The sequence below is a fragment of the Fopius arisanus genome, unplaced genomic scaffold (genome assembly GCF_000806365.1).
Source record: "Fopius arisanus strain USDA-PBARC FA_bdor unplaced genomic scaffold, ASM80636v1 scaffold00052, whole genome shotgun sequence".
Taxonomy (NCBI): Eukaryota; Metazoa; Arthropoda; class Insecta; order Hymenoptera; family Braconidae; genus Fopius; species Fopius arisanus.
Genome location: NW_011887791.1, coordinates 414573 through 435667, shown reverse-complemented (window position 1 = coordinate 435667; position 21095 = coordinate 414573). Strand labels below are relative to the sequence as shown.

The 21095-nt window shown below is 35.8% G+C and overlaps 2 protein-coding genes across 2 annotated transcripts; both read left to right on the top strand.

Moving 5' to 3' along the window:
• Window positions 1-5408: 5408 nt before the first annotated feature.
• LOC105267987 (protein gooseberry-like) lies at window positions 5409-16028 on the top strand. Its single transcript, XM_011307197.1, has 6 exons — window positions 5409-5473; window positions 9135-9448; window positions 9696-9825; window positions 13267-13438; window positions 13762-14034; window positions 15229-16028. The coding sequence occupies exons 1-6, from the start codon at window positions 5419-5421 to the stop codon at window positions 15455-15457; spliced, it is 1173 nt and encodes a 390-aa protein (XP_011305499.1). The 5' UTR covers window positions 5409-5418; the 3' UTR covers window positions 15458-16028.
• A 2610-nt stretch (window positions 16029-18638) lies between these two features.
• LOC105267986 (lipase 1) lies at window positions 18639-21095 on the top strand (the record flags this gene model as incomplete). Its single annotated transcript, XM_011307196.1, is given in 6 exon segments — window positions 18639-18851; window positions 19283-19481; window positions 19621-19735; window positions 19863-20262; window positions 20333-20420; window positions 20497-21095. Coding segments are annotated over 6 exon segments (1266 nt in total). The 5' UTR covers window positions 18639-18716.

Sequence of the window (21095 nt, the reverse complement as noted above, 5' to 3'; positions counted from 1 at the left end):
CCCGATCTTTTTTCTGGCCGGTCGGGTGCCTGACAGGTGGAAAAATTTGGGCCTAACACATTTTGAGCTTCAAATCGATCTTTGAAAATCGGCCTCGCGATCTGCCTTATTGACACTCTTTTAATTTTTCAATTATCGATGGTCTCGTCATCACGTCCTGCCTTATTCACAGTCACCTCTGATTTAATGTTGAAGGTTTTGTACAGGCGCTAGCAATCTCCCCTGTAATCTCAGATATCTGGCATGAATTTGACCATAAACCTTCCAACCGACAGGTCACTTCACCTACACCTTTCACCTTCGCAACCTGATTTTTTTTCCCACACTGGTCAAAGGACTCATGGTGGTATTTCAAACATAACTCCCTATTATGCCCCCCGGAAAGGATACGAAATGACTTCTGTTGTACATAACAATCACCCTATTGACAATTGCGGTCACTAAATCAAAATGGCGGTGTGGCTTTGTCGGCATTGTATCAAAATGGCGGTGGTCAATTTTTACCTGTGATGTGAGCCGACACCATTGTCGTGACAATAATTTGAGTGGCTTCGAACACGGGCCAGCACAATGCAAATACAGAGAGACCACGATCAATGGCATTTAGGGCCCCAAATTTTAGTTCACGAAGGGCACAAAAAAGGTCGAGGCTATTTAATTCCGGTTTTTCTGTTTTCCACACTTTTCCCACCGCTACAGGAAAACTCGTCGAAATACTAACGAGTTATCCATTGTACTGATGCAACATGAAGACAGTAGTTCACCAACAGAAGAACACGAAGACTAAAATCAAAATAATGAATAAAGGGCATAAAAAATAGCTGCGAAAATCCCCGTGAAAATCCCCGGTAAATCTTTAAAAATACAAAATTATTTAATTTTTTATCTAATAATTAGTAAATTATTGGTTAATCAATTTTATTCATCCAAACCTAGCAGAACCGAGCATTTCAACTTCCATTGAAAAAAACAATAAGGAAAATGATAAAAATAAATGATAAAAGCTTCGAACACCTCAATCACTCGGTTTCACGCAATAGCATTTGAGAATATACAGATTTTTACGAGCCCATATCCACCTGGGAAAGGGGCACGGGCATCTACCTGTGTTTCAGCTCTGCGTGTGCGTGAAACGTTTGAGAAAACCGTTTGTAGAATGGCGTGAAGAGCGGGGAAGGCGGAAAGGCTATTACCTAGATGCATGAGAAGGTGAGAGAGGTAAAGAGTTTCAACTTCCTCTCCTGCGTGCGTTGTGTTGCTGCGGCGCGTCAAAGAGTGCTCATTAAATGCCCCGACAATTAACCGTAGGCGACCCTCTCTAACTTCAACCCCCTCCTCCCCCACTTCTTCCTTTTCAACATGAGCTATTGACCATGCCTTAAAGTCTTAATAAATGTAAAATTGCAGCGAACGAAGGAATGAAGATAAACTTGAAACTGTTTCCGCTGAATAGCCACAGAAATTTCCGGCTACGAATACGTTATACCTTTGAATTCGTTTTGCCCCTGTACTTATGCATTTACGCCTTTTTATTTAATACTATTCCCTTCGCTGAAAATCAACGGAGGTTCCTCGGTAATGAGGAAAAATAATTGATTCATTGAATATTCGATTGCGTTAGTGATAGCGAATTGTGATGGAATATGTGGTATTACGGGGAATTTTTTGAATGGTTTTATTTGGATCTTTGAATTTTTTAGTTTATTGGTAATATCGTTGGAAAAGCCTGAAGTATTTTCTTCCGGTCGTACCTTCTTCAAGATCTAAATATTTTTAAATATTTTAAATTTATTTTTTTCATTTTTTCATTTTTTCGATTTTTTAATTTTGTGTTTTTTATCATTTTTTTTCATTCGGTCAAGGAGTTTCTCTAAAATATCTCAAGAATAGTTTGTAATTCCATTTACTGGACTGGCGCAGTAAAAACTTAGTTGATACAATTATTTACAAGTTAATATTCCGAATGGAACGGACATAGTGATCAGATCCAAAGATCTAAAGTCTTGATCAATCGTTCCACCTTCACCAGGTCGAAGGAATGTGAGATAAAAATTAAAAAATGAATCATCATAATTTCCCAAAGACGTGCAGAGTGGACATCAGTCCAACTCCTTCACCAATAAATTGTTCTTGCTCAGTAGGTGGGTAAACTCTCGTCAGTGTCTACCTCGACAAACTTGTCAAAATACGTCAATGCATGAGTAATAGTCATCACAATACATTCAAACGAATTGCTTGTAAATGCATCCCTCTCCTCCCCTTTTGTTATTCAATGAAGAAAAAAAAATTCAACGCCCTATAACACGGAAGAGAAAACACATTCAATGGTGAACAATTAGGTTGAAGTCTTGTCCCATGGTCCTGTGGGATGTTTGACTCGAACGCCTCCAGGTGACAACTCTCTGCCCTCCCACTCGAAAATCGCAATTTGACTTCGCTGTTAGGTTCACCCTTTTGGATAATTGAAAAGAGGGGAAGCACAAATGTTTCGTGTCCCATGGGTGTAAGTCCCAAAACATTCACTCAGGCCTCAGTGAATTTACCAGTGGGTATGCCAACACCAGTAGAATTGGCCAATAAACTCCACTAGATACTTTGGAGGATTTTTTTTTTTACAGATTACTGACCCGAGACCTCCCAACCATTTACCTAGGGGGCCAATTGATCACTCTATGCCAGTGGGACTAGGATTTTTGTGAAGACGTTGACGGAGAAATTTGCTTGTGACTCTTTGGGTTAGTAGAATGAGAATAGAATTGAGACGTTCGAGATGATGAAATTCACTCCTGGGAGTTGTTGATGTTGAATAGTTGCTGGGGATGAATGAAAATAATTTATTGTAACGTGGAGGGTGGAAACATCGGGAGGAGTGGTTGGGCATTTTTAAGGGAAATTTTTTGATGGATTGTGCAATTTTGGGTGCAGAGTTTCAATCATACTATCAATTTCATTAAATCGATTACACCGGATTTATCTTCTCATAGATTAAAGCAGATAATGCCCAAATTGTGGATGAATTATGCCTCTATATTTTCTTCCTCCTTTGAACAATAGGATTTTTATGAAATATAAGGAAATATTCATGTGTTAATATGATGTTGAGAAAATTTTAAGTCGACACGAATGTTAATGAAGATTCAGTGAAATCGGGACTTAGAAGTTTGTTTCGATTTTTAGGCGGACTAGGATGTGCACCCGAAAAAAAAATGTAATCGGAATATTTTCTCCAAATTTTCAAAAAATTTCTGGAAAACTTTTCAGAGAATTTTTCTCTTGAAACAAAAAAAAACAAGAAAATGTTTTGAAAATTTTTTGAAAAATTTGTTTCGGACATTTTTTTTTATAATATTCTAGAAATTTTTGTGAATATAATTTTTTTTTTTTACTTATACTCTTGTTTTATTACTTTTTTTATTTTTCAATATTCCCAAAAAAAAGGACATAGAAATTATAAAAAAAATTTTCTGAAAAGTTTTCCACAAATTTTTTGAAAATTCGGAAACAATATTCCGATTACAATTTTTTTTTACCCGGGGGTTATAATTTCAGGCAAAAAATTAAATAAAAGTTGTAATTATTGTAGTATGATGTCATGGGTATTGACAATTACGAAATGAAAACTAGGATCAGGGTGTGGATACAGAAATAGTCAAGTTCCCCTACTCTAGCCCCATTTTCCATTCTTAATCTCTGGTTTCTCTTTATTTAGCTCCTACTTCCCTTTCTGATGAATCGTCCGCAAACCCGTCCCACGCTCAGCCAATCAGCTACCCATAAACTACAATCACGACACGTGATTCCAATGTTCACTCATCGCTCTTACAGGGCGAAAACCAGGGGAACACGCCACGTGACGACAAAACATCGAAATGCCTAGTTATTTATTATACCATCTATTCATGACCGGATTTCTAGTCTATTGTGTATGTTTCAACATTTTTCTCTTGAGTTGTAATTGTTAATTGATAGGTTTACCGTAACGAATCACAATGTTTTTCGAATTATTATCTTAGAAGAAGGAACGATAAAAAAATTATTTTTTGTTATTAAAATATCCAATTAAGTCGCAGTGACTGATTTTGGTTGTGAAGTGGTAAAATAGGATGAGTGATTTTTTTCCAGGCCATAGTTTTTACCTGATTCCTCGAAATTTATGGGAGATTATGATATTTTCAAAAGGACCTTTTTTGTAGGTAGAATCTTTTTCTATGGAAAATGTTTATGCGAAAAAATCGATATGCTGCTTCTGTTCCGAGATATCGACTCAAAACTGGAATCGAAAAAAATTTGATTATCTTAATTATCACTTGGCCACTGATTTATTGTTGGTAAAATAATTATTGGCTTAATCCCATTTTTATTCCAGTTGAGAAGGAATTTATTAAATCTTAAGATCCACAAAATTTTCGCGGATTTCAAGTACAAGTTGTGGAGAATTTTCAAGTAATTGAAACTTCAAAATCATCACTACCTGAAATTTTTTTCTCAACCCCCCACTCCAAAATCAATAATAGCAAAAATTCCTTGAAAATGCAAAAAAAAAAACATAAAATATCCTCAATCCCTCAATTGTCCAATAAATTTTCCGTGTGAGCACGAAAAAAAAAACAAATCAATTCTATTTCACCCTCAGTCCTCGCCTCTTCCATTTTAATTATAAAATTGATTTTGCCACGATTCCATACGAATTACGAATAAAATTTAAACAATCTCTAAAATCCACTCGATTCCATTATTAATTTTTCCCCACAAGTAACGAATTTTCACAATTCCATTTCACCCCAATAATTTAATGTCTCCCCGATAATTATAAAAATAAAATTCCCGAATTTATAAAAATGAATTAATGATTTAAAAAAATCAGGGAAAAACAATACTGACCGGTCCAGTAATGGAGAAATGAAGGCGCGTGGGAGTAAATGGAAGAGGCAGTCTGAGGGCGGAGCAACGATCGCGTTTGCTCAGCCAATAAAAATCCTCACCGTTGGCGGTGGTCGCGTGGATCTCCTTGGATTTTCTTTCAACTTGTCTGGACGGTTGAGCCCGAAGGAGGCGGAGTTACTTTTTAAAGTCATTGGTGTCGGCATCACTCTCTCTCCCTCCGGCATCCCCAACGAAACATCCGACTTAACGATTTAGCTCAACAGTTGGAGTCGAGACACCGACGGTCCAACAGGTCCGCTGTCACTCAAATTCTCAGGCGTGTTTTACCTCGTTGTATCCATTAAAAAAAAAAAAATAACATCAAGAAATCGGTGAAAATTATTTCCACAGTTCCTCGAGTTTGTGACAACCAGTGAATTAATTATAAACTGTTTTTGTGATTATTGAAGATTTTTTTTAATTTTTCTTTTTATATCTGGTATTTAATACTCGTAAAGAGAGTAGAGACAGTGATAAATTGAGAGAGTCTCATTCATGGCTGTCAGTACTTTCAACATGGCACCTTACTTCGCTGGATATCCATTCCAAGGTAAGTCCATCAGAATTAATATCATCAATGCAAAATTGAGCAATCAAAATTATTTAATTAATTAACCGTTACTAGGCCGGTCGATAGACCTCTCATTTCATTGATCATGATATCTCAAGTCCATTTTAATGTCAAATTACACGGATTTTTTATCTTCATTTACTTGTCATAATGATTAATGATGATCCACGATTTTATCATCAATTCCTAATTTTTTAATGTAATATACTATAAACGGAGTTTTCCTCTTAAATAAATTTCTGTCTGCAAACAATATTCGTTAATTCATGTCATCCGATTTATTATTAAGATATAAAACAAATAATTATTTTTCGCTCTATTATTCATCAATTTTTCAAGTGATTTATTTTTTTCATCATTTTTCTTGTACAGGATTTAATGCATGACGACCCGTATTATAACTGGAAACCACGGAAGCGTTGCACGCTTATTAATTTATTTAAAATTAATTTCAAGCATGGATTATGTATCCATTTATCAGGGCTGATTGATTTATCCGTTAAAGAATAAATATTTTGAAATGTTCAGTTTGCCGATCGGTTATTGATGGAACTGGAATCAATAATGCGTTTCTATTACGCGGGATCAATCCCGGAATCAATTGCTGAAGAGTTTAGTATATGTTTTGAATTTCTCCGGTGGATGGGTGGGAGGTTTATGGTGCATCGCGAGTCATCTCGTCAGGGTAATCCAAGTTGAAGTCGCCCTGGTGGAGGGCTTCAATCATCCTCGCCGTCGCCCCAGGCCTATCCGATATCAGACATTAGACGGCCTCTCTTATACATTTCCACTTTTATTTCTACACCGTAACCTCATGTTTTAACGCCCCATGCATACCCGACGCTATCGTAAAACATAATTCTATTCATCATGAAGATATTCTACTTCCATAACATCCGTTCCGTTTCCTGGAGACTTATCTTGAATAAAATCATAAAGGATTCATCTGGGAATTCATAGCAATCCTCGTGAATTCAAATCAAAATGGAATTACCGAAATTAGAACGATCGCAACGGTTTTTCATAGATCGAGTGTATACCCGGGTAAAAAAAAATTGTAATCGGAATATTTTTTCAAAATTTTAAAAATATTTCTGGGAAATTTTTCGGAAATTTTTTTTTATGAAACACAAAAAAAATCGGAAAACGATTTTATTTTTCGGAAAGGTTTTGAAAAATTTTTCAGGAAGTTGAATAGGATTTTTTAAAAAACAATTTAAATGCCGTTTTTTTTTTTGAGAATATTAAAAAATCAAAAAGGAAAAAATTATATTTGCAAAAATTTCTAGAAAATTATTATTATATATAAAAAAAATTTCCGAAACAAATTTTTGAAAAATTTTTCAAAACATTTCGCAAAGATACAATTGATTTGTTTCCCAATTTTTTATCCCGATTACTATTTTTTTTTTACCCGGGTAGCTACTGATAGAAGAAAAAAGTGAGAGTGAGTCGTATGGAGAATGGAAATTTAGAGGAAGAAAATAATTCACATGAGGGAGAAAAATGAAATGGTGAAGAGAGAATTGAGTCTCACAGACAAATTACGAAATTATCGTGACGATTTTTCAAGGATGTAATTATTTTTTAAGAATACAGGAAATTAAATGTTTATATTATTTGTAATTACACCGCAATAATCTCTTTACAATTTTGACTGATTTTCGCGTTAAACATCTCAATTCTCGTTCCACAATATTCTTTTCTTTTTATTCCTAACAATGGGAAAATTACAAATGTCCGCTCGATATTCCGTGAATTACCGATATTCTTTATTATCGTGAATCATAAAATGAGAAAACGCATTTTTTCGATTGCCCAATTCAAATAACCGAATAAGATGATCATACCATAAGAAAAGTGATCTGAAACGAAAAATAAAATATTTAAACAAAGCCAACAAATAATCCCGAGCACTTTAAATCCTTTGTTATCCAATGCCTGTCATACCTCATATTTTACGAGTCCCGCCAGTAATTGAATGCGATAAAGAGTCATTGTTTTCTCAATAGCCTTAGCGTCCCCTGTATTTTATCAAAAGAAGCTGACCGTCATCGTCAACATCCGACAAGAGTCCCCTGCTCATTTTTTTAATCTCACAACTTCTCCAATAATATTTTTCCCCTCTTGGCTTTTGAATTTTTCTTCCCCCTCCTCTTTATTTTTCAGTTCCTCTCCTTTCCACCTAAGAATGAGGCCCCCTTGATTCACTAAAAATAAAAAAGAGCGAGAACCGGGCAGGAGAAGTGGTTCGAGATGTATGCGTGGAGGTCTTGTACATGTTAAACCACGACGGACACCTCTTGGTATGACGTCAGTCAGGCCCGAGGGCCCGACGGGATTACAGGCAAGATCAAAAGAACGCCGACACACTAGACCGACGGGCTATGGACCCCACAGCCCTCCCTCCACCCTCTCCCACTCGCTGGGGCCTCTCATGCTCAGCGCGCAGGCGCGAACGCGACCAACTTTAAAAGCCAAATTGACCTGACAGGTGGGGAGAGATTATTCTTTTCGATGTTAGATTCGTGTAATGATCGGTTTTAGCAAAACAAACCGATCATTCTCGACATTAATTGATATTTATTTTGGATACTGTGATCTTTTCAAATTGAGAAATCAGAATCATGTCCCAGGAAATTTCTCGTTTCTTAAATCTCCATGAACTCATCATCCCATATCTCCACTCTCATACTTATCAATAAATATTCCAATTATGCGAATTGATTAATTCAATTAATATTAAGTTTATTCAATTACATAGACTATACATGAATTGGGATGGAAATATTTCTTTGTATTCTGTCAGTAATTTATCCGTCAACATCTTTCCGGGATTTGGCAACAAATCGATGACTTAAAAATCACCGAAAAGGCTCCGCACAATAAAAACAAAATTTCAAAATATCAAAAAAATTAAGAGAATGCATCGTTTAATATTTTAAAGTAGATCATTGTTTCGAAATAAATTATTCAAACGTCAATGCGAAATGTTGTTTTAATTGTTAATTTGAGCCCTCGGAATGCTGAATAGGCTTGAAAAAGTAAATTAAATATTACGTGTACATAATGCCACAACCCGGAGGCTTGTAAAAAGAAGGGAGTTGGTTTACAACTCGTGGCAAAACCACGAAGGCCGTATAACTCGAAAAGGATTGTACGTCCATCCCTCAAAGCCGCACATGAATAAACCCGGTGTCTCTTTCCGCAGCACGCGATCACCATACCATTCTGTACATGTCCTCACATTCATTTTGTTTTTAACCCAGACAGCCCATCAAACCGCATAATATGTCCCACGTAGATTTGTAATTATAATCAAGTTAATTAAAGGTAACCTCATTACTGATAATTGAGGGGCACCTTGCGTGTTGTTAGCTTAACCACACAAAAAAATAGAAATGCCTCTGATATTTGAGGAATCGTGACTAAACAATTATATTTTCAATTTAGAACACGGGGGGTTATTTATCATCCCTTAACCCATCATCCCCTCTTATCTGTTGAATTTTTTTAATCACTTATAGGTTTATATCTGGTATCGTGATTTTGGAAAGAAATTGTTGCTCGTGTGTGGAGTGTGCAACTGTCAATTGGCTCCGGTTGTGATTAAAAAATGTTTTTTTTTGGTTTGTTCTAGGTCAAGGAAGGGTGAATCAGCTCGGTGGTGTTTTTATAAATGGCCGACCCCTGCCCAATCACGTGCGATCGGAAATCGTGAGGCTGGCATCAGCTGGTGTCCGCCCCTGTATGATTTCGAGACAACTCAAAGTTTCTCATGGGTGTGTCTCTAAAATTTTGAACAGATTTCACGAGACTGGGTCAATCAGGCCAGGTGTCATTGGAGGGAGCAAACCCAGAGTTGCTACACCAGAAGTTGAAGCGAGGATTGAGAAGTTGAAGAGGGAAAATCCTGGTCTTGTGGATTGGGAGATCCGAACGCAATTGATAAAGGTCTGTTGATGAAACATTTTGATAAAATTTATTTGACTGATAGGACACGGTCCTCTAGTTATTCTACAAGCAGTCGAACATTTTGTAAATTAAAATTATCCTAATAATCTCTGTTAATTACGATTTCGTGAGCTTGTTAATCGGAATTGTTGAAATATTTTCGTTGATGTCGTTGATTTCGCTAAAAAATCGTTGAAAATTATCGAGTCATTGTATTAACTTGCCGTTTTGTTTGTGCATTTGCCAGCAGGAGGGTCTTTGCGACAAAACGACAGTCCCATCATCATCCAGCATCAACCGACTCCTGAGAGGATCCGGAAATCCCTCCAGATCTGGTGATGACGCTCGAGCCAATCACTCGATCAACGGAATTCTCGGTAAGTCTCCAATCCTTAATATACAAGCCATAAAATGTTTGCGTAAAAAATACGATCGCAGTTGGCGAAAAAATCAAAAAAATTATCACGACAAATGAGCATTGCCAAATTAGTGCCGATCCTCTTTCGATTTTTTTCATACGACGTTCTGAGAGGCAAGAAATGCATACAGCATTATAAAGATACCGGCGGTGTATTCCCAAAGGCACACCGAGAGTGGTTTTATTTATTGGAACACACAAAAAGGTTGAAACAACTCTTTTTCTCACTTCAGCGATGAGGATAAAATATATTGGGCACCCTGGTGTGCTCTTTATTATCTCTATGCGTCGTGTTCTTATTCTCAAGAGAGAAAATTCACACCAGATGTATTATACTTTCATCAGATTCAGAATAATAAAATTGATTAATAATAAATAAATTATTTCTAATGACAAACATGAGAAACGGAAAATAAAATTGGATTTTGAGATCGGAGAATTGGGGGAAAATTTTTTACTGCTCTCGAAGCAAACGGATATTTTTCTGAAGAAACTGTTGAATGACTGAAAAATAATGAAGTAATTTTAATAATAATGTTGAACAAAACGATTGGATTGGAAATTTAAGAATTCAAAATAGATTCCAGATAGAATAATTCCAGTAAACATGTTTGAAGTTAATAGAGTTTAAATTTAATTTGTTGTTTTTAGTGAAGAAATAGTTACGGGGAATTTTTTACTATTCTGAGACTAGGGCACAAGTCGAAAGTAAAGAGTGGATAATCGCTCAAGTGATAAAATCCTCATGGCGACCGGCAGGATGGGATTTTCTGTAATGATGTTCCATTTTTCGAGTTTCCGAAGTACGAAAAAACAATTTGCGAATAAGAAATCGAGGGAAACCGTACGGAATACATTTTTTTTGTAGTGATGTGGGCGAATAGGTGTGTTAGATGATCCGAGTGCAAGGGAACTAATGTATCGCTGCGTGTGGTCCCTCGGCAGTTTCCTCTCTCGGGCTCTCTCAATACTAATCTTTGAGTGGAATGCCTCCTCGAATGGTGCAACAGCCAGAAGAACTTTTTCACCTTTCTCTCAGCAAAATCAAATCGTTCGTAATTTTACCATTCAATCTCATACTCCCATAATTTTTCTTTGAATTCAAGAAAACTCGGGTGAAAATATATTCCTCTCAGAAAGTCTAGCCTCAAGTCTCCACTTAAGATTTTAAAATGTAATTTGCTCTTTTGAAATCATTACGATTCAATCTAGTTTAGGATTTCACTCTTGAATTTTCATGGTATGAATTTTTAATCGTAATAAATAAAAATAATTGTCATTTTGTAAACGTTAATCATTATTTGCGGTATTAATTAGTTTTTCGTCTGAATGGGTTGGATTCACTTGTTATAAACATATCAATGGGCTATCGACTACAGATTCCGAGCATTTATTATTTCTGGAATAAAATTTTATGTGAAGATGGATTCTGCAAATTTTAAATGAGCCGACACTAAGTTTATGTTTCTATGAAGCGATAAAAAAAAAGCATTATCCCACCGAATGTTGTTCCCTATTTCAACAAATTGTGATGCCATCAAAGACCGGACCGACGACTGTACATTACAAATGCCTGAGCATTTCTCAGATTTATCACCGTTCATTGTGACTCAAGAGAAAAATCGAGAGCGCATTTCTGCGATTTATCGCCTCAAAAACAAAAGGATGAAAGTGTAAAAAAAAAAACTAATAATCTGGAAAAAGTTATAAAGAGGAAAAATTGAAGGTATGTACACGTTGATGGGTCGTTGATGGGTCGTCGCGGAAATCGTCAGGCTTCTACGGAATCGTTTGGTGTTGCCCCCGGAGGATGCGTCGCTGAGGATTTACGAGCAAACCCAGAGGCCTTTAATCTCGGCGAACCGCATCCACCCAACTCTCAACTCAACTCCCTCATGCCCTCAAAATAGCTTTTTACGTACTTGCCTTACTTCCACTAGTCCATCCACAACAGGTGCCCCTGCATTCATTGATTTAGACATTTATTTGAATCTTCACTCCAACATTTGAACACTCATTTTTCATATTTTTTTTTATTGAAATCACCGAAGAAATGTTTCTGTAAAGCACGACATTTCAAAACACCATTTACGCTCTCGAAATTGTTATGTCCAAAAAAGGAAACTATATCAATCGCGGAATGTACGGGATGAGTTACGTAAATTACGCCATGTGATTTACGCTTTAAAAATCATGAAATACTACATTTTTCCGGGAATTACGAGAATTTTCATTTTTTGAAGAAAATATTTTTCAGTAGAACTCGTTTTCTCCCAATATCCCAAAACCCAACAGACATCCCGCATTTTTGCTCGTAATCTTTTTTGTAAATCTCATTGCACTCTACAAGAAACATCTCTACAAAAATTTTGTCGGTCTCAAATTATAATTAGCGGTTGTGAAATGGTCATTACGATCTTTCATTAAAGGGCCGTTATGTTATCTTCCATCAGCCTATGGATCGATAAGCTCGAACATTCAAGTAACCATGGAATTATTGAGAAAGCAATAAATTGCTCTGTTTTAAGAATTCCTCTTATTGTTTTGCGCCGTTTACAGGGGGCAGCAAATTGAATACGAAAGATGCTGTGTAAGACGGCGTGTAGGAGCCGAAAAATCGCCGCTGGATATACGTTCATGTCAAAGAACTTAATTCCCGTTGTCCTCCTCCCCCTCGTCCCTCCTAATTTCTCCGGTGTTTTAGTTTAGTATAGGTTGAGGGTTGCCTTCAAGACCTCCGAACGGACTGTAATCACGGGTGGGATTTAATGGTAGGTTGCTGACTCGGGCGTGTGAACTGTGGGCGGTTACCAACTTCGCTTCCTATCTTTGGTATCTGACGTCTAGCACGTGCTGGATGCTGAAATTCCATGTTGTGTAGTTGTCCACTCTCTCACGCTATTTTTTTTATTACCGTGCAATTTCTTTTCATTTTGCATCACCCAGACACCCTTTTCGAAAGACAGAATGAAGTCATCTCTATTAATATATCGAATACGCGAACATTCACTGCACATTATTGCACTATTGCTCATGTATGGAATTAAATGTGACCCTTTCCCCCCGAAATTCACGATGAGTCATTAAATAATGACAAAATTAAAAAACTACATGTTTTTTTTTAAGATTTTTGGGAATTGAATATTTATTTAGAACGTCGAAAAATTATTCTATGGAATAATACAATATGAATATTTCGATAATTAGTCTCGAATCGAAATAACTGGTGGATATTTTGGAATGTTGTTAATTAAATAAGTTTCGTCATTTTGCATTTATCAGTTGAAAAATTATCATTTATTTCCTTGAAGGAGGAAATTGAAGAGATTTTTCTAATTGATCGATTTTTAGTTTTTTTGATAATATAATTAAAATTTTGGGGTTCTATTCGGGGTTTCAGGTGGAAGTAGTGGCGATGACACCGATACCGAGAGTGAGCCAGGGTATGTCTTGAAGCGAAAACAAAGAAGAAGTAGAACTACATTTACGGGAGAGCAACTGGAACAGCTGGAGGCTGCTTTTCACAGAACGCAGTATCCTGATGTTTACACGAGAGAGGAACTTGCACAAAAGTAACTATAATTTTTTCGATATTTTCCTTGTTTCCCAGGAAACTCCCAGGGAAAATCCCAGGAAACTCTTAGGAGGGTGCGATCCCTCCTAAAACTGTATGAGCCATAAAATAATGATAAAATGCAAAAACTATAAAATTTTTGTATCAATTCGATCAGAAATTCATCAGAAATCTAAAAAATAAATCGGAGATTTTGAAAAAAAGATATTTTCACAGGAAGACGTCACTTGAATTGAATATTAAAATAAATTTCTCCTGGTGTGGGGCGGATGTGCAATTTTGAATCAGTGCTAAGGGAAGATTTTCCTTTTTTTTTTTAAGGACTAAATTGACAGAGAACCGAGTACAGGTGTGGTTCAGTAACAGGCGAGCTCGCCTGCGCAAGCAACTCAACAGCCAACACAACGCCTTCAATACAATGAGTTTACAGTCATTTCCAACTCAACACTATCCAGCACCAACTGAAGGCTATCAGGGATATGGACAGGCGACGGTAGCAGCAACCACTGCGGGATACACTCAGCATTATAATTATGGAGATAACTACTACAGTGCGCAACAGCAGTGGCCTCGAGCTACGCCTGAAAACTATGGGTAAGTGATTTATAATGAAAAGTTTTATCAAATCATTTTTTTTTTTTTGCATTTCCTACCAAGATGAGTTATCATTTTCATCATCTCACTCGTGCGCAAAATCAAGGACAATGGTACTGACGGAAACCTCCAAATTCTATAAAAAAATGGAACAGATTTTCTCGATCGCGGAAAATTCGATGGATTCAATCTAGAATCGGAAGAACGAATTATTTATTAAGAAATGGGAGCAGTTTTTTTTATTGTGTTGGAAAAATTATGGAGATTTCTCTATTGGAGAGAAACTTCGGAGGAAAGGGAAATGAATTTGGCAGCACAGGATGACTATTTATTTAATAATGGCAATTGTTCTTCAGTGAATTTCTACTCCTGAAAAAATAGAGCGACGAATTGACCGGAAATTGAATGTCATTTGTGCTTTTTCGAAAAATAAAGTCAAATTTTTCCGAGCGCAGAAAAGCTGTGAAAATGTGGGGAAATTTGAGGAGCGCAACAGCGCAATCGTGGAAAAAATGGGAAAGAAAATAATTGAGTAATAGGTATTAAATTGAAGGGTTCAAAAAGATTGAAGAGTGGAGGAATAGGCGATTACTAATGCCTTCAAGTTGGGTGGCGGCTAGGAGTTTAGAGAAAAGCATTTTTTTTCCTAATTTTTTTACTCCTCTTTGATGATCAGTATCGCTCATGTGGATGCGTTATGTGGTGGACCAAGAGGATGAGGCAAAGTGTGCAGCACCCGTGTGGTCCGCAATTATGTTCCTCATCGTACCGTAATGAAACGCTACTGGCTAATAATCAAGTGGAGCTCTTCCGACTTCGAATTCCTCAGCTGAAATTATTTGAGACTTTTATATATGAATTGAAATATAAAATCCTCTCTAAAAATTTATCGTTTTAAAAAAGTGATCATCATTGCCACTGACTTAATTGTAAATATCGTTTCACAATGATTGCTGATTTCAATTGATTTCAAATTTTCAATTTCATCACTTGCGCAATTGCGCAAAATTAGAAATCACTTAAAGCCGATGAACTCATACAACTCCACAGACTCCAAATAATTTCTCATACTCAACATTACGATCGATCTCACCCAATTATTCTCTAAACATTTGACTATTCATTTGAATATTCTATTCAATCTTCTTGACACATCATTTAGAATAACAATTTGTGTTTCCGTTTGTGTTACAGATTATTCAACAGTTCGCCTTACGGAACAACAAATCTCTCCCCATCGAACTTGAATCTGGGCCTGAGTGGAAGTGTTTCACCAACTGGCTCCACTAATATGAGTGCATGTATGGTCCAGGGAGCAACAGGAATGGGCCATCACGTGACACCTCACAGTCCCACCGAGGCGAAGAGTGGTTATCCATACCTGGGTACCATCGACGCACAGGTCTGTGGTAGAGTCCATTGAAAAAACCCTGATTCATCGGTTTCTACCTTTTAAATGATAATCGAGGTTCAATAGACGCGTTAATTTATCGATGAGTGAATTGATCGTTTGCCGAGGGCATCAAGAGATAGGATATTCCTCACGTGCCTTTCACTACTTTCATTCCAGAATTATGGAAAGATCAAGAAAATAGTTCTAATCGGTTTTCTCGATTATGATGATGATGATGAGTGAACTTTTTTTATGTAATTATTAATTTAATTCTCCGGGGATATTTAATGTCCTTGAATATTCATAGGGGCCTTGGGGGTCCGGTGGTCGGACAATCGGAAGTGAAACGCCTGATTAGATGAAGCTATTTAATTAGTTATTCAAGTGATTCCATTGATTAATGATGGTGGATAACGAGTAACAGACACCAATAGCTTATAATTGTGGCGTGAAGTCGTAAAAAAAATTATTCGGTATTTTATATTATATGGACCAATTGGTGATATTTAAACGTTTTTCATCACATAATTTTTTTTTTCATGCGTCGATTTCAATTTTTGACTTCTTCACTGCCTAATTATTGTTGTAAATACTTGTAGAAAATGACTGGATGTTTCGCAATCATGATTATTGTGATGTATTAATTTAAATGGCATATGTTGATTAATTGTACATACACATTTTAATTTTTCTGAAAAATTAATACTCTTGGAATTATATTAAGGTGCGTGTATATATTTTTGTTGATAAATGAGAGATAAAATTGGATATGAAAATTGATATGACGTGTTATTTTATTGATTGTTGTTTTTTGTGATTTTTTTTTGTTTAAATATTTTTTTCGTTTGGAATTTATTTAATGACGAAAGGAGGCTGATGAGATGGCACTTTAAAGGACTGTCCTGGGGCACCTCGACAACGAGCAATCAGCTTGCCGTATATCTGGCCGTTCCTGTCGCCACGCATTTGTGCTCCATTGTGTTGCCGAAGTAGGAGGTCGGGTCTCCCTCATCGTCTTTTCAGGTCTTTCTTTTTCATTTTGCTTGGTGGCCTTCAAGGTAACCTGCATCCTCGACATCATTTCCTAACGAATAAAAATCGACTAAAAAGCAACAAAAAAAATGTGTCTCTTTTTTTTTACTCTAGAACTCGTTGAATTCGCTCTCGCGAAAACTTTTCACAACTCTAAAATCATTTCGCGGAGAGTCTCGATGATCATCTCAGGAAATTATTATCTTATCCGTTTATCCCTTCATTAAAAAAAATAAGATAACGTCCCATACATATATACTGTATGTATATATTATATATATATTAAAGCTGAAAATAAACAAGAATCAATGCAAATTTTTGAAACAATTCGTGATTCAAAAACGAATGCAAAAAATAATACAGACATTTGCAAATGGTATTTTTTTAAATTTTTTATTGATAAAACAAATTAAATTTTGAGGTGGAGAATTTATTTTTTTGTTGGTAAATTGCGAAATTTTTGGGAAATATTCCGTTCTTCCCGGGAATTGAAAAAAACTTGTCTTTTTGCGAGTTTCCACTCTTCCTTTTGAAATTTCGTGTGAGGCCGTGACCTACCGCATTCCCTTCGCCCGAAAATCGTGTGAGATCTCGGGTAAGAAGAATGAAATAAAAGGAGAGGGAGGATGCACTCGTATTATACATTGAGGTTGGAATAGGCAACGACTGTGGGATTGGTGTTATGAACGGGGGTATAAGGGCGCATCCATTTCAAAGGGGAGCCGCTTCTGAAGCGGGAAAACACACACTTGGTGGTATATTCAGGGGAGTTTTTGGGGGTTGGAATAGGGGCGGAGAGAAATGAATTGCAAATCTCAGGCTCGAGAGGGGAATATGTGAGATCTTAACCACGAGGAACTCAAAGAGCCCCTAAAGGTCTCCCCAAATTTTTCCCGCGATATTTTTCCACTTTTTTATATTTTTAAATCACTGATGTTCGTTAGAAAATCATACCTTGGAAAATTTCCGAAAAAAAAATAATAATTTTAATTGACTCAACATAAATCCTCTTCAATTCAGATTATACCTCATCTACATCGCGACGAACTCCGAAATAAACTCAGTCAAAATGAATTTCAAAAATATAATAATTTAAAATATTGAAATTAATATAAGTGCATTTTATCGAGTGCAATTTTTGTCGATACCCGAGAATCGAAGGAAGATAGCGAATTTTTTATATAAACATTTTTTGTAGAAAAAGTTGAGACCCACAAAAAAGGTATCTACAAAAAAATCATTATCCTCCTTCAATTTCGAGATATCGGGTGAACACTGATCTAAAAAAAAATGGACTCATCCTAATTTACCGCATCGTGACAGATTTATGAACAAGAACTATAACTGTAATAACTATTGCAATTATCCATGTATGGAGAATTATTTTGGCTGGAAAATAGCGCATTGGTTGATTTATTGTTTACCTGATGTAATCGATCGTCAAGTGAAATAAAAAACTGTGGATCAGCGAACATCGACAGATGTATCGGCAACGACAAAGCTGATAGGCGTGACGGCCTCCCAAGCTTTTTGAATGCCGCACCCCCGTGTGAAGAAGTGAAAAAAAAAAAAGGAAGAGAGAAGAGAAAGAAAATCTAGGGGCGTCAGTTATATCTAGATCCCTTCTTCACACACAATAAAATATAGAGGCCGCACATCTATTTACTTTACCGCACACGTGTTGGCTAGCTATTGAAAATCAAAATGGCCATCATCCAGTCATTTCCATTTTCACCTAAAACTTATTAATCAAAAATTTGGCTCATTCAATAAAACATTTCAAATTGAATTTCAATAAAAACGGTGAATTGTTATTGACATAAGATTTTTTTTTTAAGGAATTTCCATTTGTTGTTGAAATGTATTTTTTTATTAAGTATTTATATTTATGTAAAATATATCCGCTTTGAGTATTTATTTATACTATATATTGCTTATCAATTTTACATAAAAAGTTTTTTCAATTTAATGATAAAAAAATAACTCTGGATTCAAATAAATTGGGGAAAAATAGATTTGTTGTTATTTGCCGTGTGTTTTTCTAGTTGCAGTTATTGTTACGTACTTGTAATGACACTTGACACGAATAATTAACGACTCGAGCGATACTGACGATGCCTTTGTAAAGACCGTAATTATACTTTGATAAGGAAAAACGTTAAGTATTTCAGAACGACAGTTTCGCGGAGTGAGCGCATTCAGGAAGTGAACCTGTGCCTCGAATTTCGATTAAAATAGGAAATATTTGAAATCGAAAATGGAAAAATATATTTATCCCGCGGTACTGGTGATTTTCTCGTTGTATCCATTGACATCTGCGTTTGATATACAAATTAAATTCGTTCGAACGGACGAGGAAGCGGGTGGAGATAAGTTTTATGCTTTGGACTTTGTACGTCAATTTCTCGAATAAAAATATTCCTCGTGATATCCAGGATTTCCCCGAAATTTTCATCTTCCTCTATTTTTCTGACAGCCTACTGATGGGATTTACATAAAATATAATTATTTAATTACTCACGACGTTTTGTAGTGGTGCAATAAAATGATTACATTTTTATGCGTTTTTTTTATGTTTACAATTTTCTGGTTGTTTCCAAAAATTTATAAAAAATGGAGAAAATGGTCATGTCACCTTGAAATTTCGTGAGTAATTAAAAAATGAGGAAAAATGAGAAAAAAATGAGAAAAAATGAGGAAAGGAAAATATTTTTTCACAGCAATTCCATCGTGAGTTTGTCGGAAAATGGAAAACCGTGAATTTTAGTGGAAAGTGTGTAGAAAATGTTTAATTGTTGAAATCGTGAATTTCATTGTCGACAGATTGGTTTGACTGATAAAGCTGGGTACAAGTCAGAGTGGCACAATGTCACCACCAAGGATGGGTACATCCTCTCGTTATTCCGAGTCCCACCGAATCCTGCCAAAAATAATACCCAAAATAAAGGCCCATTTTATCTCCAAGCTGCTTTAGGTGGGACTGGCGATCTTTGGGTTCTATTTGGTCAGAACAGAAGTCTGGGTGAAATATTTTTCATATTCTATTTTATCGAAAAGTTGTCGGGCATTATTGATTGTACCACGTTATCGATTTCTCTCGATATTTTTTATAAAAATCCAATAACTCTTAAAAAATTAATGTATATCACTCGAATCATCAGTTTATTCTCTATCTGATGCTGGCTATGATGTGTGGATCGGTAATTTACGGGGAACTTACTACAGTCGTGGACACACCAACATGTCAGCGCACGATAAAAAATATTGGGACTTCAGGTAATTAATCTAAATAATTCTAATAGCTATAAATAAAATACGGAGATCAAGTACGGGGTTATTATAGATCCATTATTTCTTCTTCTTCTTTTTCTTCTTTTTCTTTTTCTTCTTTTTCTTCTTCCAGTTTGGACGAATACGCACTTCAAGATCTACCAGCATTTTTCGATTACATTATCAATGCCACAGGCCAACCACAACTGTCCTACGTCGGTCACTCTCTTGGCTCCACCATAATTCTTATGCTACTGTCTGATAAACCAGAATATAATTCAAAATTATCAGTAGTGATTCATTTTGGCACAGTGTATGAATTCAAGCGATGGGACATTACGAGAATTTATCTATATCTTCTTACTGAATTTTTTAAGATCATCGTTCCAGGTGGACTAGTTAAATATCCAATCCAGAATAAACTTGTGCCCGCATTTATTTATTATTTCTGCTTAATTAATATTATAACGAAGAGATTGTGTGGATATCCGTTCGAGCTAGCATTGGGTGCGGATCGAGAGGAATTTGATGTGGTAAGTGATTAAATACAAAATTTTGATATTGAACACTCGAGGATAATTCAGGATTTTTTTTTAATTGCAGAGTGAAGAGTTTGTAACGCTTATGTGCCATTATCCTGCGGGGACTTCTTCAAAGGTATTCCAGCATTACGGGCAACTAATCCGTTCAGGTAATTAAATTCATTTTAATTATATTAATTAAAATAAAAATGAAAATATTGTGTAATTCATGATTTGCTAATGCAGGAAAATTCGAACATTTCCAATATTCGAAGAGAACACGAAATCGTGAGGTTTACGGGGAAGATCAAGCTCCGGAGTACAATGTCACTAATATCAAAGCACCGACAATTATTTTCCAAGGCCAGAACGACCCCATCGCCAATTCAAAAAATGTTAACAATTTAATAGACGATCTCTCTTCCGATATTGAACTGAATCATCAAGTTATCGGATATGATAAATTCGATCATAAGGATTTCGTTGTTGCTAAAGATGTTGTGAATTTCCTTTATAAACCTATGTTGAAAATCCTCGAAAAGTTTCCCAAGTCCAAGAGATTGGGTAATAATTGATTGTGTATTATCTCCAGAAATTCAAACAATTCAGTAATTATTCCGCGAGGAGAAGGAAATTCAAATGATATTGTATTTATTGTTAATTACAGTGGAACGGCTTTCAAATTTTATTTACCTCGAGTCTCTAATTTATTTAAAGATTGAATATTCAAAGTAACAAATATCTTTATTCTGTATTTGAATAATATTGAAATTTTTGTGGCCGATTTCACTTCGATGTTAATTCTTAATTCTTGTAATTAACTAATAAAATATTTTAGTCATTGG